Source organism: Arachis hypogaea, chromosome 18 (assembly GCF_003086295.3).
Source record: "Arachis hypogaea cultivar Tifrunner chromosome 18, arahy.Tifrunner.gnm2.J5K5, whole genome shotgun sequence".
In the NCBI taxonomy this organism is placed as follows: domain Eukaryota; kingdom Viridiplantae; phylum Streptophyta; class Magnoliopsida; order Fabales; family Fabaceae; genus Arachis; species Arachis hypogaea.
The window spans coordinates 104,803,290-104,822,288 of NC_092053.1; the positions used below are offsets into that span (position 1 = coordinate 104,803,290).

General features: G+C 34.0%; 1 protein-coding gene and 1 non-coding gene across 8 annotated transcripts in view; one reads left to right on the plus strand and one right to left on the minus strand.

The window, feature by feature from the left end:
- Positions 1-2,327, minus strand: part of LOC112771384 (uncharacterized) — a 38,495-nt gene extending 36,168 nt beyond the window's left edge. For 3 of the 7 annotated variants that reach the window (XM_072226062.1, XM_072226064.1, XM_072226063.1), the window contains exons 1-4: positions 1,822-2,325; positions 941-1,010; positions 345-417; positions 8-142 (exon numbers count right to left, since the gene is read on the minus strand). In XM_072226062.1, coding sequence (XP_072082163.1) covers positions 414-417; positions 941-1,010; positions 1,822-2,227 — 480 coding nt within the window. In that variant the 5' untranslated portion in view covers positions 2,228-2,325 and the 3' untranslated portion in view covers positions 8-142; positions 345-413. Of the gene's footprint in view, positions 1-7; positions 143-301; positions 418-940; positions 1,011-1,821 lie in introns of all 7 variants that reach the window. The other 4 variants (XM_072226065.1, XM_072226061.1, XM_072226066.1 and 1 more) reach the window with 2 other exon arrangements.
- Positions 2,328-16,245: 13,918 nt separating this feature from the next.
- LOC112773960 (small nucleolar RNA R71) lies at positions 16,246-16,352 on the plus strand. The gene has a single exon (XR_003188478.1). It is a non-coding gene; the product is annotated as a small nucleolar RNA R71 (small nucleolar RNA).
- The last annotated feature ends 2,647 nt before the right edge of the window (positions 16,353-18,999 follow it).

The following is an 18,999-nucleotide window of genomic DNA, read 5'->3' on the forward strand; positions in this document are numbered from 1 at the left end:
ATAATACCTCAATTCTCTGTGTCGTTTCAATTTCCAGATGTCTCTGTCAAAAATGAATGTCGAAACACAAATTCCACCCATTTCCAGGTCTAATTATGCGAGCAAAGCCTTATTTTGATTGCAATATCACATACCCGCAAATCTGGGCTCATACCATAAAAAGGGAAACTAATTAGTTGGGTTAGTAGTTTGTGCATTAAATCTGGGCTCATACCATTAAAAAGGAAACTAATTAGTTGGGGTAGTAGTTTGTGCATTAAATGAACTTGAATGCAGAAACTACTACTTGATTCAGACTCACCTTTTTGCATCAAACCATAATAAAGACCCTTGATCAGACTCACCTTTTTGCACCAACCGTTGCATAGAATCTGCTACCTACTTGATTCAGACCATTGCTCAGGTAGTGCGCTTCAACTTCATTAAAAAAGTTACAAAAAAGATTAAAAACTGGTGATTATTCTTTCGGACCAAGCAAAAAGCCTTATTAAGCTTCTTTTAAAATCTTTTCCTTCCAAAGATGCATTTGCTTTCCAAAATTGGGTTCAACATTAGAAGAACAGAACAATAGAAGGACATCAGAAATACTTTTGAGACATGCAGATTAACCAAGCAAATTAACTAAATGCAATGTCAACCGAAAATTTAATCAAATAGAACACAAACTCTGCAACTTTAATAAAGTCACCAACTCCAGTCTAATCCTCTCAAATGATATGAGTATTTTTTTTTTTTATTTTTTTTTTTTCACAATGATAACAAAAGGAATAAGTATACAACTTAACATCATGAAAAAATGAAATGCATTTGAAGGCCGATACATAACATTAGTGCAACATTTACTGAGATAATATACTGCGCGTAAAAAGAAATTACTCTCATCAAAATCTAATCAAGAATAAAGAAGTGTAAACAAGGGCCAAGCACAGTTCTTGTATACCTATGAAAGAGTAGCTTCAGGGACACGATTAAGACCTTCACTAGATATTGATCAGCAGCTTCAGGAGATCCTATAAATTAAACTTAAATCAGTTATCGGAGCATATAAATGCAACTTTGGTTTTATTCGTATAATCCATTTTGTTCCTTCATGAAAAATTTGGACAATTGGAGTCATTAAAACTAGGTTACCGTAGCTATAGATATACAGCATCACTAAAGAACAATTTTTTTCAAACATAATAAAGTCCGTTAATTAGACTCGCTTTTTTGCATCAACCGTTCTATAGAATCTGCTACCTGCTTCACTTAAAAAAATAAGCAAAAAAGTTTAAAAACAGGTTAGGACTTAGGAGTTAATATACTAATTGAAAACAAACTTCTGAGTCCCATATCTAAGTACGAAATTAAGGTTGAACTTTATAAGGAAAAACAAAATAAAACATTGACCAACAAAATTATGGTCCATAATAGACGTGAATGGATTGAACATTATTAAAGTTAAATAAAAAATTACCAAACTTGCTAAGAATTGTTATGAACATTTTTGCGTTGAACATTTTTGCGTTGAACATATTTGCTAGATTACAAGAACATATTTGCTGTCTGAACTTAACTCAAATCCTTATAACCAATACTCAAAATAAAAAAACCAGTTTAGCATCCATAATCCTAAACCAAAAACATAACAAAAGAAGACATAATCGTAACAAAATTTTCGAATAAGTGATCGTTTCAGAAACAAAATTCAAAACAGAACCAAGAACAGTTAATCAGTCCCAAAAATAATTAGAACAAATAATTAGAAGTTTAAAAAATAAAATAAAAAATAGATTTTCAATAGCTAACTGCAAATAGGAATAAAGAAACAAAACAATTTACCTGAGACATCCACATACACAGAGTTTGATAGAGCAGGTGAAGGATTTTGAGGAATGCGACTATTTTCTGCGCTGATTGCACTGCGGAGGACGCTAACGGCACCGAGTTCAGCGGATGAGTTAGGGCGATTGCTTCGAAGTGGGGTTGCATCTAATGAACAACGGCCGCTGCCACTGCGAGGGAGGGAAAGCGTGCGCCAGGCACTGCGACGGTGGAGGGGCTGAGCGTCGTTGAGGAGCAGAGTGCAGACCGGCTGAGGCTGAGTGAGTGTTGAGGGAGAGCCTGGACTCTGAACTTGAGTGGAAAAGGCTCTAACGGCGTTCGAGATGTGGAGTGCCAGACCGGAGAGAAATGAGACGCCGGAGACGACAGATATTGAGTGCGACACCGACACCAGCCGTGACATAGTTGAGACAGCTTGAGGGAGAGACTGGCGAGAAAGACACCGGAGAGAAGACAGACCTTGAGGTTTTAGGGCAGGGGTGGTTGATCAATGACCATACTAGGGCACTTGTAACAATTTAAGATATAATTTTAATAATTTTATTAATATATTTTAATATATTAGGATCATGTTAGGTAACCAATAATTTTTTTAACAACATAAACAATAGATCTTAAAATTGATTCAATTTAAGTAAAACACACTACACTCCCAAATTTCTCACATAAATCTTAATATTAGAATAACTATCCATACACCAAATAAATTGAACATCTGATATATATATTGTTCACATTATTTAATATTTTTATTATCTACTTATATTTTTTCAATATTTAATAACTAATTTAAAAAATCAGGCTTTATTTAAAATACAATATTGTATACAATAAGTTGAGATTTTTTTCCTCATCATAATGTCTATATTTTTCAAAAGGATAATTATAATTTAACTTGATTGGATCCTCAAAGTTTGAGTTGTCTGACTGGAAATAAGTTTTACATAGACAATAAAAATAAAATTCAAATAACAGATTGGTCTTTAATAATATTATAGTTTAATAATATTTAAAAATAAAAAGATTTAATTTTTTTCTTTTGGTAACTAGTTAAAAATTAATCATTTATAGAAAAGCATAATTAATTCTTTAAAAATAACTATAGATATAGAATTTTTATTCAATTTAGTTTTTTCTTCAAAAAGATAAATGTCTTCTCTCCCATAAATCACCACATAAGGATTCAGTACAGATGAGGAATTAGATTAGGGTTTAAGGTTATCGTAAAAAACGAAAGTTGTCCAATCCTAAATTTCTCACTCAATCACATCATCATGTCATTTTTAAAGGCTTGATTCTAGTATCGACAACTTCTCACCATCTCTTCTCCTTTCACCATTTGTTCTCCCCACTACGTCGGCCTCTATCCTCTTTCTCACTTCGCATCGTCTCATCTCTAAGGTGGCGTTTGTTTTGAGGTACTAAGACAGAGACTGAGAGACTGAGACTCAGTATTATGTTTGTTAGTTCAGAGACTGGTACTAAAATTTCTGTCTCTGTCTCCAAAATTTCAGTATTTCAGTACCTCCAAAAAGTAGGGACATAGGGGACTAAAATTTTTAAAGATGGAGACTGAAACTTTAATAACATTTTATACCTAAAATACCTTTATTTCAATTAATTAATTTCAATTTTATCCTTTGTGCAAATTAAATTAGAGTTTCATTCTTGTTTCAATTTTTGTCTCCCATTTTGTACCAAACAGAATACTGAGATTTATTTCAATCTCCGTCTCTTAGTCTCTGTCTCTCAATCTCAGTTTTTCTGTCTCTGTCTCTCTACCAAACGCTACCTAAGGTATGTTAGTTCTTTCCCTTTTTAGAACTTAACCCAATCTCCTTCTCACTGTTCTTCATCGAATTCTAAAGCTCACCACCACTATCGCTCCTTGATAATAGCATTTACTCATTATTTGGTTGTAGTTCTCATACAAGCTTCCCCAAAGATCCCAAAACTTTCCTTATTGATATCCACAATTTCCAATTTTATCAAACAGTTTAAATTCTTAAACTTCTTCTAAATGCTTAGGTAATATACATGTTCTTTGGTTCGTTAATTGATCTGTTAAAAAATTTAATTCTCTTTCATATTTTTAATTTCATAATCTGTTGACCCTTGAGAATGTTATCACTTTCGAACCACAATGAAAGAAAGGGAGATTTGGTTTATCATTCTTACAGAATTAGTGCAAGTTTAGGGTTTGGTTCTTTAAACCAATTCTTTCAATTGAAATATTTGTTATCTAATACAATGTTATCTTATCTTCCAGGAATTCTAAGAGAATATTTGTTATACAAGTTAATAGATAACATAAGGTGTGATTTACTTAACCTTAGCATAAGTCACTGATATATTCTGGATTGTTTTTTTTAGTCATACATGTATCAATCTGTAGTTTCATTGCAAGATCTATTTTATTGTTTCATCAATGGTAGTTTATATGTTTTATTTATGCAGAATTTTGCTCATTCATATGTTTCGGAATGTATTTGTTTAAAATTACTTCTTCAATATATTTATACATAACTAGCAACATCATGAATTCTTCACTGAGGTGGATTCTTCTTCCACTTTGAATTTTTTTTTTCAAAAAGAAAAAATGAATACGTTGTGTTTAAGTGGGGAAACCAGAAAAGTGATTCTCTTTTCTGATTTTTAGTGGACTCTCATATGAAAAATCAGATTTTGGTTGTTTGGTGGGTGAAATGACATCATTTGCTATAATAAATAGTACTCTTTTCTGATTTTCAGTGTGATCTCACATAGAAAATTAGATTTTAGTGGTTTTGGTGGGAGAAATGACATCATATTCTATTATAAATAGTATTATCTTCTATTATTTTGTCAAAAAAATATTTGGTTAATGAGAGTAGTTACCGTAACTTGTGGTCTACTCTCACTTCTACTCTCCTTTTTTATTTTTCTTTTCTTATTATTACTCCATGATGTAAAAGAATGTGAGAAGAAGAAAATTTGTCTGATTGGTAAGTGAAGAAAAGATGAACTGAAGAGGTAGACGGAGATCTGGTGTGCTCAGGTGCAACACTAGCGAAGCACTTCTAATAGCATGAGTTTGCTTTTATTAGTTTTGTTATTCATGGTGGACAATTCTTAATTGCTTAAATTGAGGAATATTGGTTTGTTTTTCATAATGGTTATACATCACTAGCTCATTATTGTTGGTCTTGTAGTTTTGTTATTTTACTTTATGAATGGCAATATGTTTTAGAGGCTTGCACTTATGCTTAGATGGTAAATATCTATGGATCTACTAAAAATAGACATACCAATTTGAAAATATATATATATTTGAAAGATCATCTTTGTTTGCTATTTATGATAATATGAAATATACAAGAAGTTTTTTTTTTACTTAAGAACTTTTTCTCTAATGTATGAGTATATACAGGAAATCATTCAATGATGTTAATGTTTGAAGCATTGGATCCTGTCAGGAGGCTCAAATTTGATTTGGTTGAGGTGATTATTTTAAGTTTATTATTTTTTTTAAGAGTCTTTTTTCATGTACTGATATTTTGATATACCTACATATAGAGATGTTAAGTTGAAGTAGGTTAGTAGGTTACATGAATTTAATGAAATTGTCTAATAAAAAATTTATAGTTTTATCTGTTATCTTAAGATATTTCCAGTGATTCTATCATAATCTAAATTTCAGTAGAGTGTGATCATTTTCGCCCCCAATCAAGAGCATATCTTTGATAGTACTAAACTCCACTGCAGGTGAACTAAAAGCGGCGCCTCCACCAAAGAAGGGTTCGGCTCCAGCAAACCTTGAAATAAATTCTAAACAAATTATATCTCATATGAAAATTGTTTTTTCTCTCCTAAATCCTACCTTCTCAACCCCATTTTTCATCTTTTGGTTTGTGTTTCTCTTCAATCTTTGCCAATTTTTTTCTTTTATAATCATGCCTTATATGCTTATTTTTTTAATTTATTGTTTGTTGCAGTGGATATAAATTAAATTCTATTTTTTCTTTTTTAATACAATTTCATTTTATGTTTTTTTAGTCCTTTCAAAAATATGAATGTTGCTTTATTTTATCTCAAGTTCGAGATTGAATCTTTAGTTAAAAAAAATACTTCATACTTAACAATGCTAGATGATTTTGTTTGTATGTAGTTAGTAGTAGTTGGTTGTTTGGTTTTGTTTTTCAATTCTCAATATATAGGAAAAGGATATAGTACAAAAATGAAGGAAGTTTTGTGAATTTTAATTCGAAAAAGCGTGTATTACTATTCTGTATCTTTTCTATTTTTATTTGATAGAGGAAAACAAAATAAATTGTTTCTTGAATTGATAGTGAAGGTTAAGTCAAATTGTGTTTGTATTGATTTTGAATTTGGCATTGGCATGTATTATAACTAGAACTAAAATTTGAAGCTAAATATTTGTTTGGCCAGTAATTTTGTCTTCTCATATATCTTTAATTTTTGCCAATATTTTACTCAATAAACTTGACTTCTGTTTTTTAGCAACATTTAGAAGGAGTATTGGTTTATGCAAAAGATGAAACTACTCAACTTTCTTAGCTATTGAAAGTGCAAATTTATCTGTTTCTTTCTGAAATTATGTTTCAGTTAAGATGGAAGACTAACTTCTTACAATGTGTTTCACTTTAGAAATAATGGGTTCTAAAACTTTTTTTGAGGAATTACCTATTAATCTTACTCAAATTTTTTTCACTTTTTTATTTTTCTCCATAAAAAGAAAATGAGGTTAACTTCTTTCTATCTCTAATTAACTAAAGCCATGTAGATTGAAGGTCTTCTAACTGAAGGCCTTCCATTTAATTGATTCTAATTCTGTGAAAGAATTTTCCAAAGAACCTAAAGATGCTATAAGAAGGGTGAAAAATAATATTATTATTTGACATGTGTCTTTCTTTATCTGTTAAAAAAAATAGTTTTGGCTTTAAGGATGAGTGAGTTGATTATGATTATTACTTCATTGCACAGAATTTGGTGTGTGAAAAAATTATAATAATAGACATGAGCATATATTCTACATATGTCAAAGTTATCAGAGCTACCCCAAAGTTCATATATATTGATTATTGAGAATCAATACTTTCTTGAATCATAATATAATTGGGATTTTCAAAAAGAACTCGGCGAGTTTGAGAATTTAATTAAAGGATATGTTCTCTTAGAGTTATATGATAAGCAAAGATATAAAATAATCCTTTTAGTTTTTATAAATTTCTCCCCCATGAGAAGTTTTGTGTGTATATTGTGACTCCTATGTGGCTTGAAAATATACCCACAGGCCACAGGTACAACTACTAAGCATATTCTATTTTGGCAAGTAAGCTTCCTTTACCACTTCAAAAGGTGTGACTTGCGATATGTTAATACCTTTAGTGCTCCTAATGCAGCTTTGTGTGTTTCTTCTTATTCATGCGTTTGTCTCATATAGATATGTTAATTTCTGGTTAGTTTAAAACAATGCAAATGTTATATGTTTTATGTGACATTTCATTCCTTCTTCAAATTAGACACCTTTCAACTATAATCTTCTTATTTTTTTAACGGTTATTTCTGAAATTTTTAATTATTAAACAATTAGTTGATAATATTATTGTAAATTTAATTAAAGGATTATACATATGATATTTTAATGATTTATCTTTGTGAATTTTAATTGTCTTCCTAAAATTAAGAAATTTTCTTTAAAATGTGAGCTAGCTAGCTAGTTACTAAGAAATACATGTATTTTTTTTTATAGTTCTACACTCACAAATCTCCAAAGGAGGTAAGATTAGGCTTACGGTAAGAAATACAAATGTGTTCTATGTGATATTATTTAGATAGTAATATACATGCAAGTATTACTTATAATAATACAATTTTGACATTGCAAAATCTATGGCTTATAATAATAGCATTTTGTGTAAGAAAATTTGGAATATACATGCAAGTATTACTGCTACATTTCCATTGCATAATTTGTCTATTTCTCATTTATTAATTGAGCATATGATAGAGTTGTAAATTTTGCAAGTCCACAAATCAATGTCAGGCTGGTTTGCAAAATAGTATCTTATTTTTGTATTTATTTATTTGCTTATTTTAGAATAAATCTTGAATATGGTCTGAAAAATTTTGTTTGAATATTAATTGGTTTTTAAAAGTTTAATAGCATTAAATAATTCTTTAGCTTTTATACTATTTCGATGATAATTGAAAACACATAATTTGATGACCTTTCATAATTGAATTATTGATCTGAAAATCAGGTATCAAAATGTCAAACGGTAATTTGCACTTTGTTTCTCTTTTTCTTATTTGATGGTTTAGGATAATTAAACTTTTTTTTATCTTTTTTGGTCAATTTGATACTTATTGAGTGAAATGCTTAGTAATTAACCAATTCATTAGAAATGACATGCTTAGGTTTTGATGGTTGTAAAATATAGTTAATTACTTTAAAATTTCTTTTTTGTTTTGTATAGGGGCACCAAAACATGGAGACTATATTAATTTTAAAATTTAAGAATGATGGAGTGTGTTGAGTGATGTTGGTAGCAATTGTTTTGCTTATTTTGTTATGTTTAGATGGATGATTTGTAAGACCCTAAATTTTAAAATTTTAATAATAAATTATTTGTGGTTTATTTTATTTATTCAAGGATATATTTTTAGAGACTTTTATATTAATTGGATATTTAAATGTTGAACTTTGTTTTATAAATAAAAGAAAATTAATTTAATTATTTCTAATTTTTATTTAATTAGTAGTTATTTGAATATAATTTGTACATTGATGAACAAATAGTACTTTCTTTGAAGATAATTTTAGTGGATTAAAATTAGTTTTTAATACTAGGCATGTTGTGCGGGATTATTATTTGAAATCTAGTGATAGTGAACTGTGAGGAAGAGGCATGACACGGATTTAACCTTTAGCTACTAATTGGTTAGGTGGTGAGAGAAAGTGAGTTTGCGATAGACTTAGTGTCAGAAGCCGGATCAGTTTCGATTTCACCACATAAGATAACACCGTTATAATCGGAAGAGCTTAGGATTTAGTTGATGGAAGTAGTAGAAGAGAAAATCTATTCGACTAAGTGTTTCCCTATGGGGGGAACCGGTTATGTCGGTGAAGAAGAAAGACAATATCAAGAAGCTTTATGCAAGAAAGAGAGTGTGTGAAAGAGGGGAATCGTCGGCTTAAAAATTTCTTCTCAATAAGAGAAATAACTTCGTTGCAAGTATAGTTCCAAACCGACAAATAACACTCAATCAAAGTTTAATTTTGGTTGTCACAAGTTCAACCCAATAAAAATAACTGAGAGTATTAGTCCGGGGTCATTCTCCCTAAGAATTACAATCGAGTGCTCAATTATTGGTTATGAGGTTCAAGGGGTTGGGTTGATAAAACAAGAACTTAAAAAGGCAAGAATTTAAATGACAATAAAATAAATAAAAAAACAACTAAGGAAAGCAATTACTAAAAGAGGCATTCATGGCAAGGATTGAGAATCAAGGCTTTCTATCCTAGTCATTAATTATCATACAATAGTTGTCAAGAGCTAATCCTATTTCATCATCTCCAACATCGGAAGAAGGTATAATGTTATCTTCACATTGAGAGATAGTCAAATAGGACTAGTTAATCCCAATCCATAAGTAATGTTAATGGATACAAGACTAACTAATCACTCTAGATCACCAATCTAAATTGGGTATTAATGACTCAAGATTGTCTAATTTCTCTTTCCAAGCCAAGAATGCACAGAATCCTACTCTAAACGTAAGCCAAGCATTTTATCAAACACTGGGTATGCATAAAAGTAAAAGCATATTAAATTGCAAGAAATATAAAATCTTAACTACCAAATAGAAGAAATTAACAACAATAACTCAAACAAGCAAGAAAAGAACATAAAACATCAAATTGCATTAAAGGAAATTAAAATCAACAAGAGTCATAAACATAAAAGCAACAAAATAAAGGAAATGACAAATAAAACTAAGAGAGTAAGGATGTAGCAACAAGAAATTGATGGGAAATGTAAATCAAAACAAGAATGAAACCTAAATCTAAAGGAGATCTAATCTAATTCTACCATAATTGTAGAGAGAAGAGGGAGCTTCTCTCTCTAGAAAACTATCCTAAAACATGATGCTAAGCTACAGTAATTACTCCCCCTTGATCCATCTTGAATTCAGCCTCTAATAGCTCCAGAAATGAGTTGGATTTGGACTTGGATGGCTCAGAAATCGCCCCCAGCATCTTCACTTTAATGAGGTCATTGGTAGCACGAATCCTCACACTTTCGTATTGTTGTACCAGCAAGTGCACTGGGTCGTCCAAGTAATACTTAAGCGAGTCAGGGTCGATCCCACGAGGGTTGTTGGCTTGAAGCAAGCTATGGTCATCTTGCAGGTCTTAGTCAGGCAGATCAGAAGGTTGTTGGATTGGGCAATTCATGAAAGGAATATATTGTATATATTAAAATCAGTAATAGGGATAGGGTTAAGGATTGGAGTTGCTTTGCCTTTCTGAATTATCTCTAGTACTACTGTTTTCTCTGCTTGTGAATGATCTTCTTCTATGGCAGGCTGTATGTGATCAACGCCATGGGCCGTGGTCATTGATCTCCTTTGCTACAGATTGAACGTCATTGGTCGTGGTCATCCAATCTGACTAAGGGTGAAGCGCTAGCAGTTCATTCTCTTGGCGATCCTACTAAAAACGCCACAGATAAGGTCGAATCTTCCGGATCAGAGGATGCTGCTTCTTTGGATTCTAGCCTATACCACGGAGACCCTAATCTCCCCAAAATTCGGCTGAACTGGTGTCTCAAGAAGTCCTTAACGAAGTCATGGATTAGCCGTCTAAAAGATATATAAACATAGCTGTTGGCCGTGCTTTCCAGTCACGTATTCACACGAACCCAAGTATACGCGGGTGTTTGTCAGGCATGTTCATCTTAATGTGATGAACAGAGCTGATTGTCTAATCATCCTATTTACCACGATGAAGGTCGAGTACATCTTAGAGATAAATCAACCACGGATCGAAGAAGAAACAGTAATACTTTTATTAATTCATAGGACTCAGCAGGGCTCCTCCCCTCAACCTAGGAGGTTTAGAAACTCATACTGATGAGAAATACAAAGTAAAAATAAAAAATAGGACTAAAAAGTATGCGTTTTCCCTAATGATTATGTAAAATACACTTTAAATACTAAACAGATGACTAGTAAGGGTAAAATAGTCTATTCAATGCTAAAATCCACTTTTGAACCCACTTGGTGAGTGTTTGGGCTGAGCTTTGATGAGATCCACGTGCTATGAGGTCTTTGGGCATGGAACGCCAGTTAGAGGGTCCTCTCTGGGCATTTGGACGCTGGTCTCTGCTCTTTGGGCGCTGGATGCCTGGAAGGGGGTAGGTGGCTGGCGTTGGACACCAGTTTTGGGCCTTCTAATCTGAAGCAAAGTATGGACTATTATATATTGCTGGAAAGCTCTGGAAGTCAGATTTCCATAGCCATTGAGAGCGCTCCATTTGAACTTTGGTAGCTCCAGAAAAGCTCTTCCAAATGCAAGGAGGTCAGATCCGGACAGCATCTGCAGTGCTTTCTCTGTCTCTGAATCAGACTTCTGCTCCAGCTCCTCAATTTCAGCCAGAAAATACTTGAAATTGCACAAAAACACAAAAACTCATAGTAGAATCCAAAAATGTGAATTAAACACTAAAACCTATAAAAACTTAATAAAAACTAAACAAAACATACTAAAAACTATATGAAAATGATGCCAAAAAGCATATAAAATATCCGCTCATCACAACACCAAACTTAAACCGTTGCTTGTCCCCATGTAACTAAAAACACAGTAGGATAGAAAAGAAAATTAAGATACAAATATATTTCTAAGTTTCAAATGAAGCTTGGTTACAATTAGATGAGCGGGACTCAGTAGCTTTTTGCTTCTGAATAGTTTTGGCATCTTACTATCCATTGAAAACTCAGAATGGTTGGCATCTTTAGGAACTTAGAATCCAGATGATATTATTGACTCTCCTAGTTCAGTTCTTTTTTATTCTTGAACACAACTTTCAGAGTCTTGGCCGTGACCCTAAGCACCTTGTTTTCCAGTATTACCACCGGATACAATAATGCCACAGACACTTGAACTGGGTGAACCTTTTCAGATTGTGACTCAGCTTTGCTAGAGTCCCTAGATAGTGGTGTCCAGAGTTCTTAAGCACACTCTTTTTACTTTGGACCTCGACTTTAACTGCTCAGTCTCATGCTTTTCACTTGACACCTTCACGCCACAAGCACATGGTTAGGGACAGCTTAGTTGAGCCGCTTAGGCCAAGATTTTATTCCTTCAGGCCCTCCTATCCATTAATACTCAAAGACTTGGATCCTTTTACCCTTGCCTTTTGGTTTAAAGGGTTATTGGCTTTTTCAATTTGCCCTCCTTTTCCTGTATTTTTTGGCAGTAATAGATTTTTCTGCTTTTTATTTATTTTTTCTTTTTGCCATTTTTTCTTTCTTTTTTGCATGCATATAATTTTTTTTGCAACAAGCTTTTTCTTTTTCTTTTTGCTGCTTTTTCTTGCTTCAAGAATCATTTTATTGATTTTTTTGGATTATCAATAATACTTTTCCTTTTTCCTTATTCTTTTAAGAGCCAACATTCTAAAATTTTAACTTTAAATATGCACTGTTTATTCATACATTCAGAAAATAAAAGCAATGCCACCACATCAACATAATTAAACTATTCTTATTATAAACTTGAAATTCATGTATCTCTCAATTCTTTTCAATTAAAATTTTTTTTAAGCAGGGTGAGAGATATACGGAACATTTTACAACTTTAAAACATAAATGCAAATGATCATGCAACTAGAACAGGAAAACAAATAACATAACAGAAAATAGAAAAAATAACAGGAAAGGGATGTAAAGAGAACAAATCCACCTTTAATGGTGGCGGCTAGTACTCATCTTTGAGGATCCAATGTGTTGCTTGATCTCTTCTATATCATCCCTTTGCCTTTGTTGTTCTTCCCTCATAGTCCTTTGGTCTTCCCTTATGCCTCTTTGATCTTCTCTGATTTCATTGAGGGTGGTAGCATGCCCTTGATGCTCCTTTGGTAACCCATGCATTAGCATAGAACTCTTGTACCATTAGAATCCCAACATCCTGAATAGGATTGGTTAGGACTTCCCAAATTTTTCTCCGGATCTCTCTTCGGATTTTTGGATACTCATTCTTCTTGAGCATGAAAAGGACCTCAGGGATTACTTTCTTCTCTGTCACTACTTCAAAGAAGTGGTCTTGGTGGACTTTGGTGATGATTCTCTCCATCTCCCAAGATTCAAAGGGAGTGGCTATTGCCTTTCCTTTCCTCTGTCTAGAAGAGTCTCCAACCTTGGGTGCTATGAATGGTAATGGAAAGAAAAAAGCTATGCTTTTCCAACACCAAACTTAAAACTTTGCTCATCCTCGAGCAAAAATAAGGAAAAGAGTAGAATAGAGTAGAAGAAGAAGAAAATAGAAGGAGATGGAGGGAGAGAGAGAGATCGGCCGTGGGGTGTTTTGTGGTGTATAAGAGGTGTGTGTATGAAGGGTTATGAAGTGGGGTATTTATAGTAAAGGGGTAGGGATAGGTTCGGCCATAGTGTGGGTTTTGGGTGGGAAATTTGATTTTGAAGTAGGTGGGGATTGGTGGGAGTTATGATGGTTTGGGGGAATGAAATGGATGTGATTGGGCTAGGGTTTATAGGGAAGTGTGTATGGGGAAGTGTAAAGTAAGTAGGGTAGGTTGGGTAGGTGAAGATGCTGTGGGACCCACAGATCCTGAGAGGCTAGGGAATCCAGATTCCCTGCTTCTCTGCATTAGCGTTTGAACACCCAGGGGCTGCTCCCTGGCTGGCGTTCAACGCCAGCAATGCTGCCCATGAGGGGCGTCGAACGCCCAACAGGGATACCTTGGCTGGCGTTCAACTTTAACACTCCATCCAAAGTGTTTTGTTTTCACTGCTGTGAAATTCTGTCTCTGTTCTAAATGCTGCATATGATCACGACTCTAAAAGAAAAACTAAAATAAAATAAAAGAAAATAATAATTAACTAAGGTTGCATTGCCTCCCAACAAGCACTCCTTTAACGTCACTAGCTTGATGGTTAGCTCCTTACGGAGGTGAGTATGGGCTCAGATTTTTGTCCCTTACAGTGAATTTTCTTCCTGTCTTCTCATGAATGAGCTCCACATGCTCTAGAGACAGAATATGACTCACTGTATGTGGTAAGGCTGGCTTCTTAGTGAAGACAACTCTCATGCCAGGTGGGAGGCCTTTAGTTGGGACTTTCTTGTCCTTCCAGCCTTTAGGTACTTTCTTCCTAGTACCTTTGTGCTTAGAGCTTGTTGGTGGCTGTCCAACACCAAACTTAGAATTGATGTCTGGGAACTCTGTAAAGCTCTGCACAGAAAGAGAGGGTTAGCACACTAGGTGTTGCACAATTATCTCTCTTTTAGAGGGAGAATTGGGATGAGGCGTCTTGAATAAGATGTGATTCTCCTTTAATTGTAGGGTCAGTTCTCCCTTAGCCACATTAATGATAGCATTGGCAGTGGCTAGGAAAGGTCTTCCAAGGAAGACAGAGTCATCCTCATCCTCTCCAATGTCCAAGACTATGAAATTTGCAGGGATGTAGTAGTTTTCAACTTTCACCAAGACATCCTCTACTAAGCCATATGGCTTCTTCATTGTCTTATCTGTCATCTCTAGTGAGATGTTTGTAGCTTGCACCTCAAGGATTCCCAACTTCTCCATTACAGAGAGTGGCATGAGGTTTATGCTTGACCCTAGGTCACACAGAGCCTTATCAAAGGTCATGGTGCCTATGGTGCAAGGAATCAGAAAGCATCCATGATCTAGAAGTTTTTGAGGTAGCCTCTGCTGAACCAAAGCATGTAGTTCTTAGGTAAGCACTGGAGGTTCTTCCTCCGATGGCCTTGTACTAAATAACTTGGCATTCAACTTCATAAGAGCTCCTAGGTATCGAGCAACTTGCTCTTCCCTAGTGTCCTCATCCTCATTCGAGGATGAATAGTCATCAGAACTCATACACTGCAAAAGTGCATTCAAAGGAACCTCAATGGTCTTTATGGTTTCCTTTGGTTCTGGGTTAGAGGGTTCTTGAGTGGGTTTTAAGCACTCAAAGGGTGTGCTTTGATTGGCATTTAACGCCATCTCTGTTAGTTTATTGGGCGTCAAACGCCCTTGCTATCCACCTTGACTAGCGTTAAACGCCAGTCCCTCTAACATTTTGGGCGTTGAACGCCCAGCAAGGATGTCCTTGCTGGCATTCAACGCCAGCTTTCCTGGGTGAGTGGGCGTTGAACGCCCAGTGAGGGGTTCCTCACTGGTGTTCAACGCCAGAGAGCCTGCCTGGTTGGGTGTTGAATGCCCAGTGAGGGGTTCCTCATTGGCGTTTAATGCCAGAAAGCCTGGGTGTTTGGTCGTTGAACGCCCAGCCAGTACTCCCTGGCTGGCATTCAACGCTAGCTCTGCTGCCAGGATGGGCGTTGAATGCCCAGTGATATGTCCTTCATTGGCGTTCGCCACCCCATTCTCCTCTAATTCGGCCTTCACCTCTATGGTTACGACCTTGTACTCTTCTCTAGGATTTACCTCAGTATTACTCGGAAGAGTTTCAGGAGGAATCTCAGGGATCCTCTTGCTTTATTGACCGACTTGCACCTCCAAATTTCTAATGGAGGACCTTGTTTCATTACTGAAACTATGAGTGGTCTTAGAAAAGCTGAAAACCAGAGTGACTAAGTCAGAGAGGCTCTGCTTAGAGGTTTCCATATTCTATTGAGAAGATGAGAATGGTGGTCTGTTATTGAACCTATTCTGGTTCCTTCCACCTTGATTGTTATTGAAACCTTACTGAGGTTTCTGTTGATCTTTCCATGAAAGATTAGGATGGTTCCTCTATGAAGGGTTGTAGGTGTTTTTATAGGGTTCTCCCATGTAATTCACCTCCTCCATGGTGGGTTGATCAGAATCATAAGCTTCTATGTCAGAAGAAGCTTCCTGAGTATTGCCAGCTGCAGATTGCATTCCAGTCGAATGCTGGGAGTTCAAGTTGACCTGTTGGGTCAAGATCCTGTTCTGAGCCAATATGGCATTCAGAGTATCAATTTCATGAACTCCTTTCTTCTGAGAAATCCCATGGTTTACAGGATTCCTTTCAGAAGTATACATGAATTGGCTGTTTGCAACCATTTCAATGAGTTCTCTTGCTTCTGCAGGTATTTTCTTTAAGTGGAGTGATCCAGCTGCAGAGCTGTCCAATGTGATTTTGGACATCTCAGATAGACCATCATAGAACATGCCTATGATAGACCATTCTGAGAGCATGTGAGGAGGACATCTCCTGATCAATTGCTTGTATCTTTCCCAAGCTTCATAGAGGGATTCACCTTCTCTTTGTCTGAAGGTTTGAACTTCCACTTTAATCTTGCTCATCCTTTGAGGGGGAAAGAATTTAGCCAGAAAAGCATTAACCAGCTTTTCCCAAGAGTCAAGACTCTCTTTTGGTTGGGCATCCAACCATATCTTAGCTCTGTCTCTTACAGCAAAAGGAAAGAGTATTAGCTTGTAGACTTCAGGATTTACTCTATTAGTCTTTACAGTATCACAGATCTGTAAGAACTCAGCTAAAAACTGATGTGGATCTTCCATTAGAAGTCTATGGAATTTGCAGTTCTGCTACAAAAGAGAGACTAACTGAGACTTAAGCTCAAAATTGTTAGCTCCAATGGTAGGTACAAAGATATTTCTGCCATAAAAGTCAGAGGTAGGCATGGTGAAGTCACCAAGGACCTTTCTAGGCTCCTCTTGAGGTTCAGCCATGTCTCCCATTTCTTGTTCAAAACTTTCTGAAAGATCTCTTCCGGAGTGTTGTGCTTCAGCTTGTTGCAAATGCCTCCTTAGAGTCTTCTCAAGTTTAGGATCAAGAGTCAAGAGGGGTTCTTTATCCCTGTTCCTGGTCATAAACAAGAAAGGAAAAGAAAGAAAAGAAGAAAGCTTTTTGTATCACTTGGATCAAAGAGCTTCCAGTTAGATGTGAAGAAAGAAGAGAGAAATAAAAGTGAAGATAGAAGATGAGAGAGTGAGAGAATTCGAATAGTAGAAGTAGATAGAAGAAGAAGTATAAATAGAAAAGATAAATAAGAATTAAAATATTTTTGTTTTTATTTTATTTATTTATTATTTTTGAAAATTAAGTTAATTAATTTAAAAAGAATTGAAAATTAGTTAGTGTATTTTTGAAAATAGAAGAGAGAAGAGAGGAGGGAATTTTTTAAAATTAAGGAGAGATGAGAGTTAGTTAGGAAATTTTGAAAAAGAGGAGAGAGAAGAAGGAAAGAGTTTTCGAAAATTAAGAAAGAGATGAGAGTTAGTTAGGAAGTTTTGAAAAAGATGAGAGATAAGATAAGATATTAATTAAGAAAAGATTTGAATTTTAAAGTAAGATAGAAGATAAGATAAGAAAAGATTTGAAATTGAAATTTAAAATTAGAAAAAGATAAGATAAGAAATTAAAAATTTTGAAAAAGATTTTAAAAAGATAAGATTTTGAAAAAGATAAGATTTTTAATTTTGAAAAGATTTGATTTTTGAAATTTTGAAAACTAAGATAAGATAAGATAAAAATTTGAATTGAAATTTGACTTTTTTATTTATGATTTTTGAAAATTTCTTTAAAAGATACGATAGAAAAGATATTTTTATGATTTTTGAATTTAATGATGAAAGAGAAAAACAAGTAAAAGATACAAAACTTAAAATTTTTAGATCTAATGCTCCTTGTTTTCGAAATTTTTGGAAGGAAACTCAAAGGAACACCAAAATTAAAAATTTTAAGATCAAAACATAAAAAAGACTCAAGAATACTTTGAAGACTAACAAGAACACAATGAACAAGACTCAAAAGACACAAAGAACACAAGAACATATGAAGAACACCAAACTTAAAATTTTTAGAAAACCAAAGACAAATTTTCGAAAAACAAAAAAGAAAATAAACAAGAGAACACCAAACTTAAAGAATTGACACAAGAATTAAACAACAAAACTATTTTGAAAATTTTTTAGAAAGCAAGACTCAAAGAACACGAAAATTTAACCAAGAACAAAATAAAAAGACTCAAACACCAAACTTAAAAATTGAAACAAGATTCAAATAAAAAGACACTAATTTTAATAATTTTGGAAAAAGGACTTAGAATTTTAGAAAATTTTTAACCAAGAACATAAGTACAAGACTAACCAAAAACAAAGTTTGAACAAAGAAAATACAAATATTTCTTGAAAAAGGTTTTAGTTTTTCGAAAAAGAAGAGGAAGAAAACAAAAACAAAAGAAACCAAGAACAAAAATTAAACAAAGTTTTTTTGAAAATCTTTTTGATTTTTTCAAAAATTGAAGAAAATAAAAATAAAAGACTCAACAAGAACACAAGACTCAAACAAAGAACAAAGATTAAACAAAGAAAAGAAAAAAATATTTTTGAAAAAGTTTTTTATAATTTTCAAAAATTGAAGAAGAAAATAAAAATAAAAGACTCAATAAAATAAAATAAATTACCTGATTTAGGGAGCAAGACAATCCGTCAGTTTGTCCAAACTCGAACAATCCCCAGCAACAGCGCTAAAAACTTGGTAGCATGAATCCGCACACTTTCGTAATGTTGTACCAGCAAGTGCACTGGGTCATCCAAGTAATACCTGAGCGAGTCAAGGTTGATCCCACGAGGATTGTTAGCTTAAAGCAAGCTATGGTTATCTTGCAGGTCTTAGTCAGGTGGATCAGAAGGTTGTTGGATTGATGCAAGGGCAATTCATGAAAGGAATATATTGTATATATTAAAATCAATAATAGGGATATGGTTAAGGATTGGAGTTACTTTGCCTTTCTAAATTAACTCTGGTACTACTGTCTTCTCTGCTTGTGAATGATCTTCTTCTAAGGCAGGCTGTATGTGATCAACACCATGGGCCATGGTCATTGATCTCCTCTACTACAGATTGAATGCCATTGGCCGTGGTCATCCAATTTGACGAAGGGTGAAGCGCTAGCAGTTCATTCTCTTGGCGATCCTACTC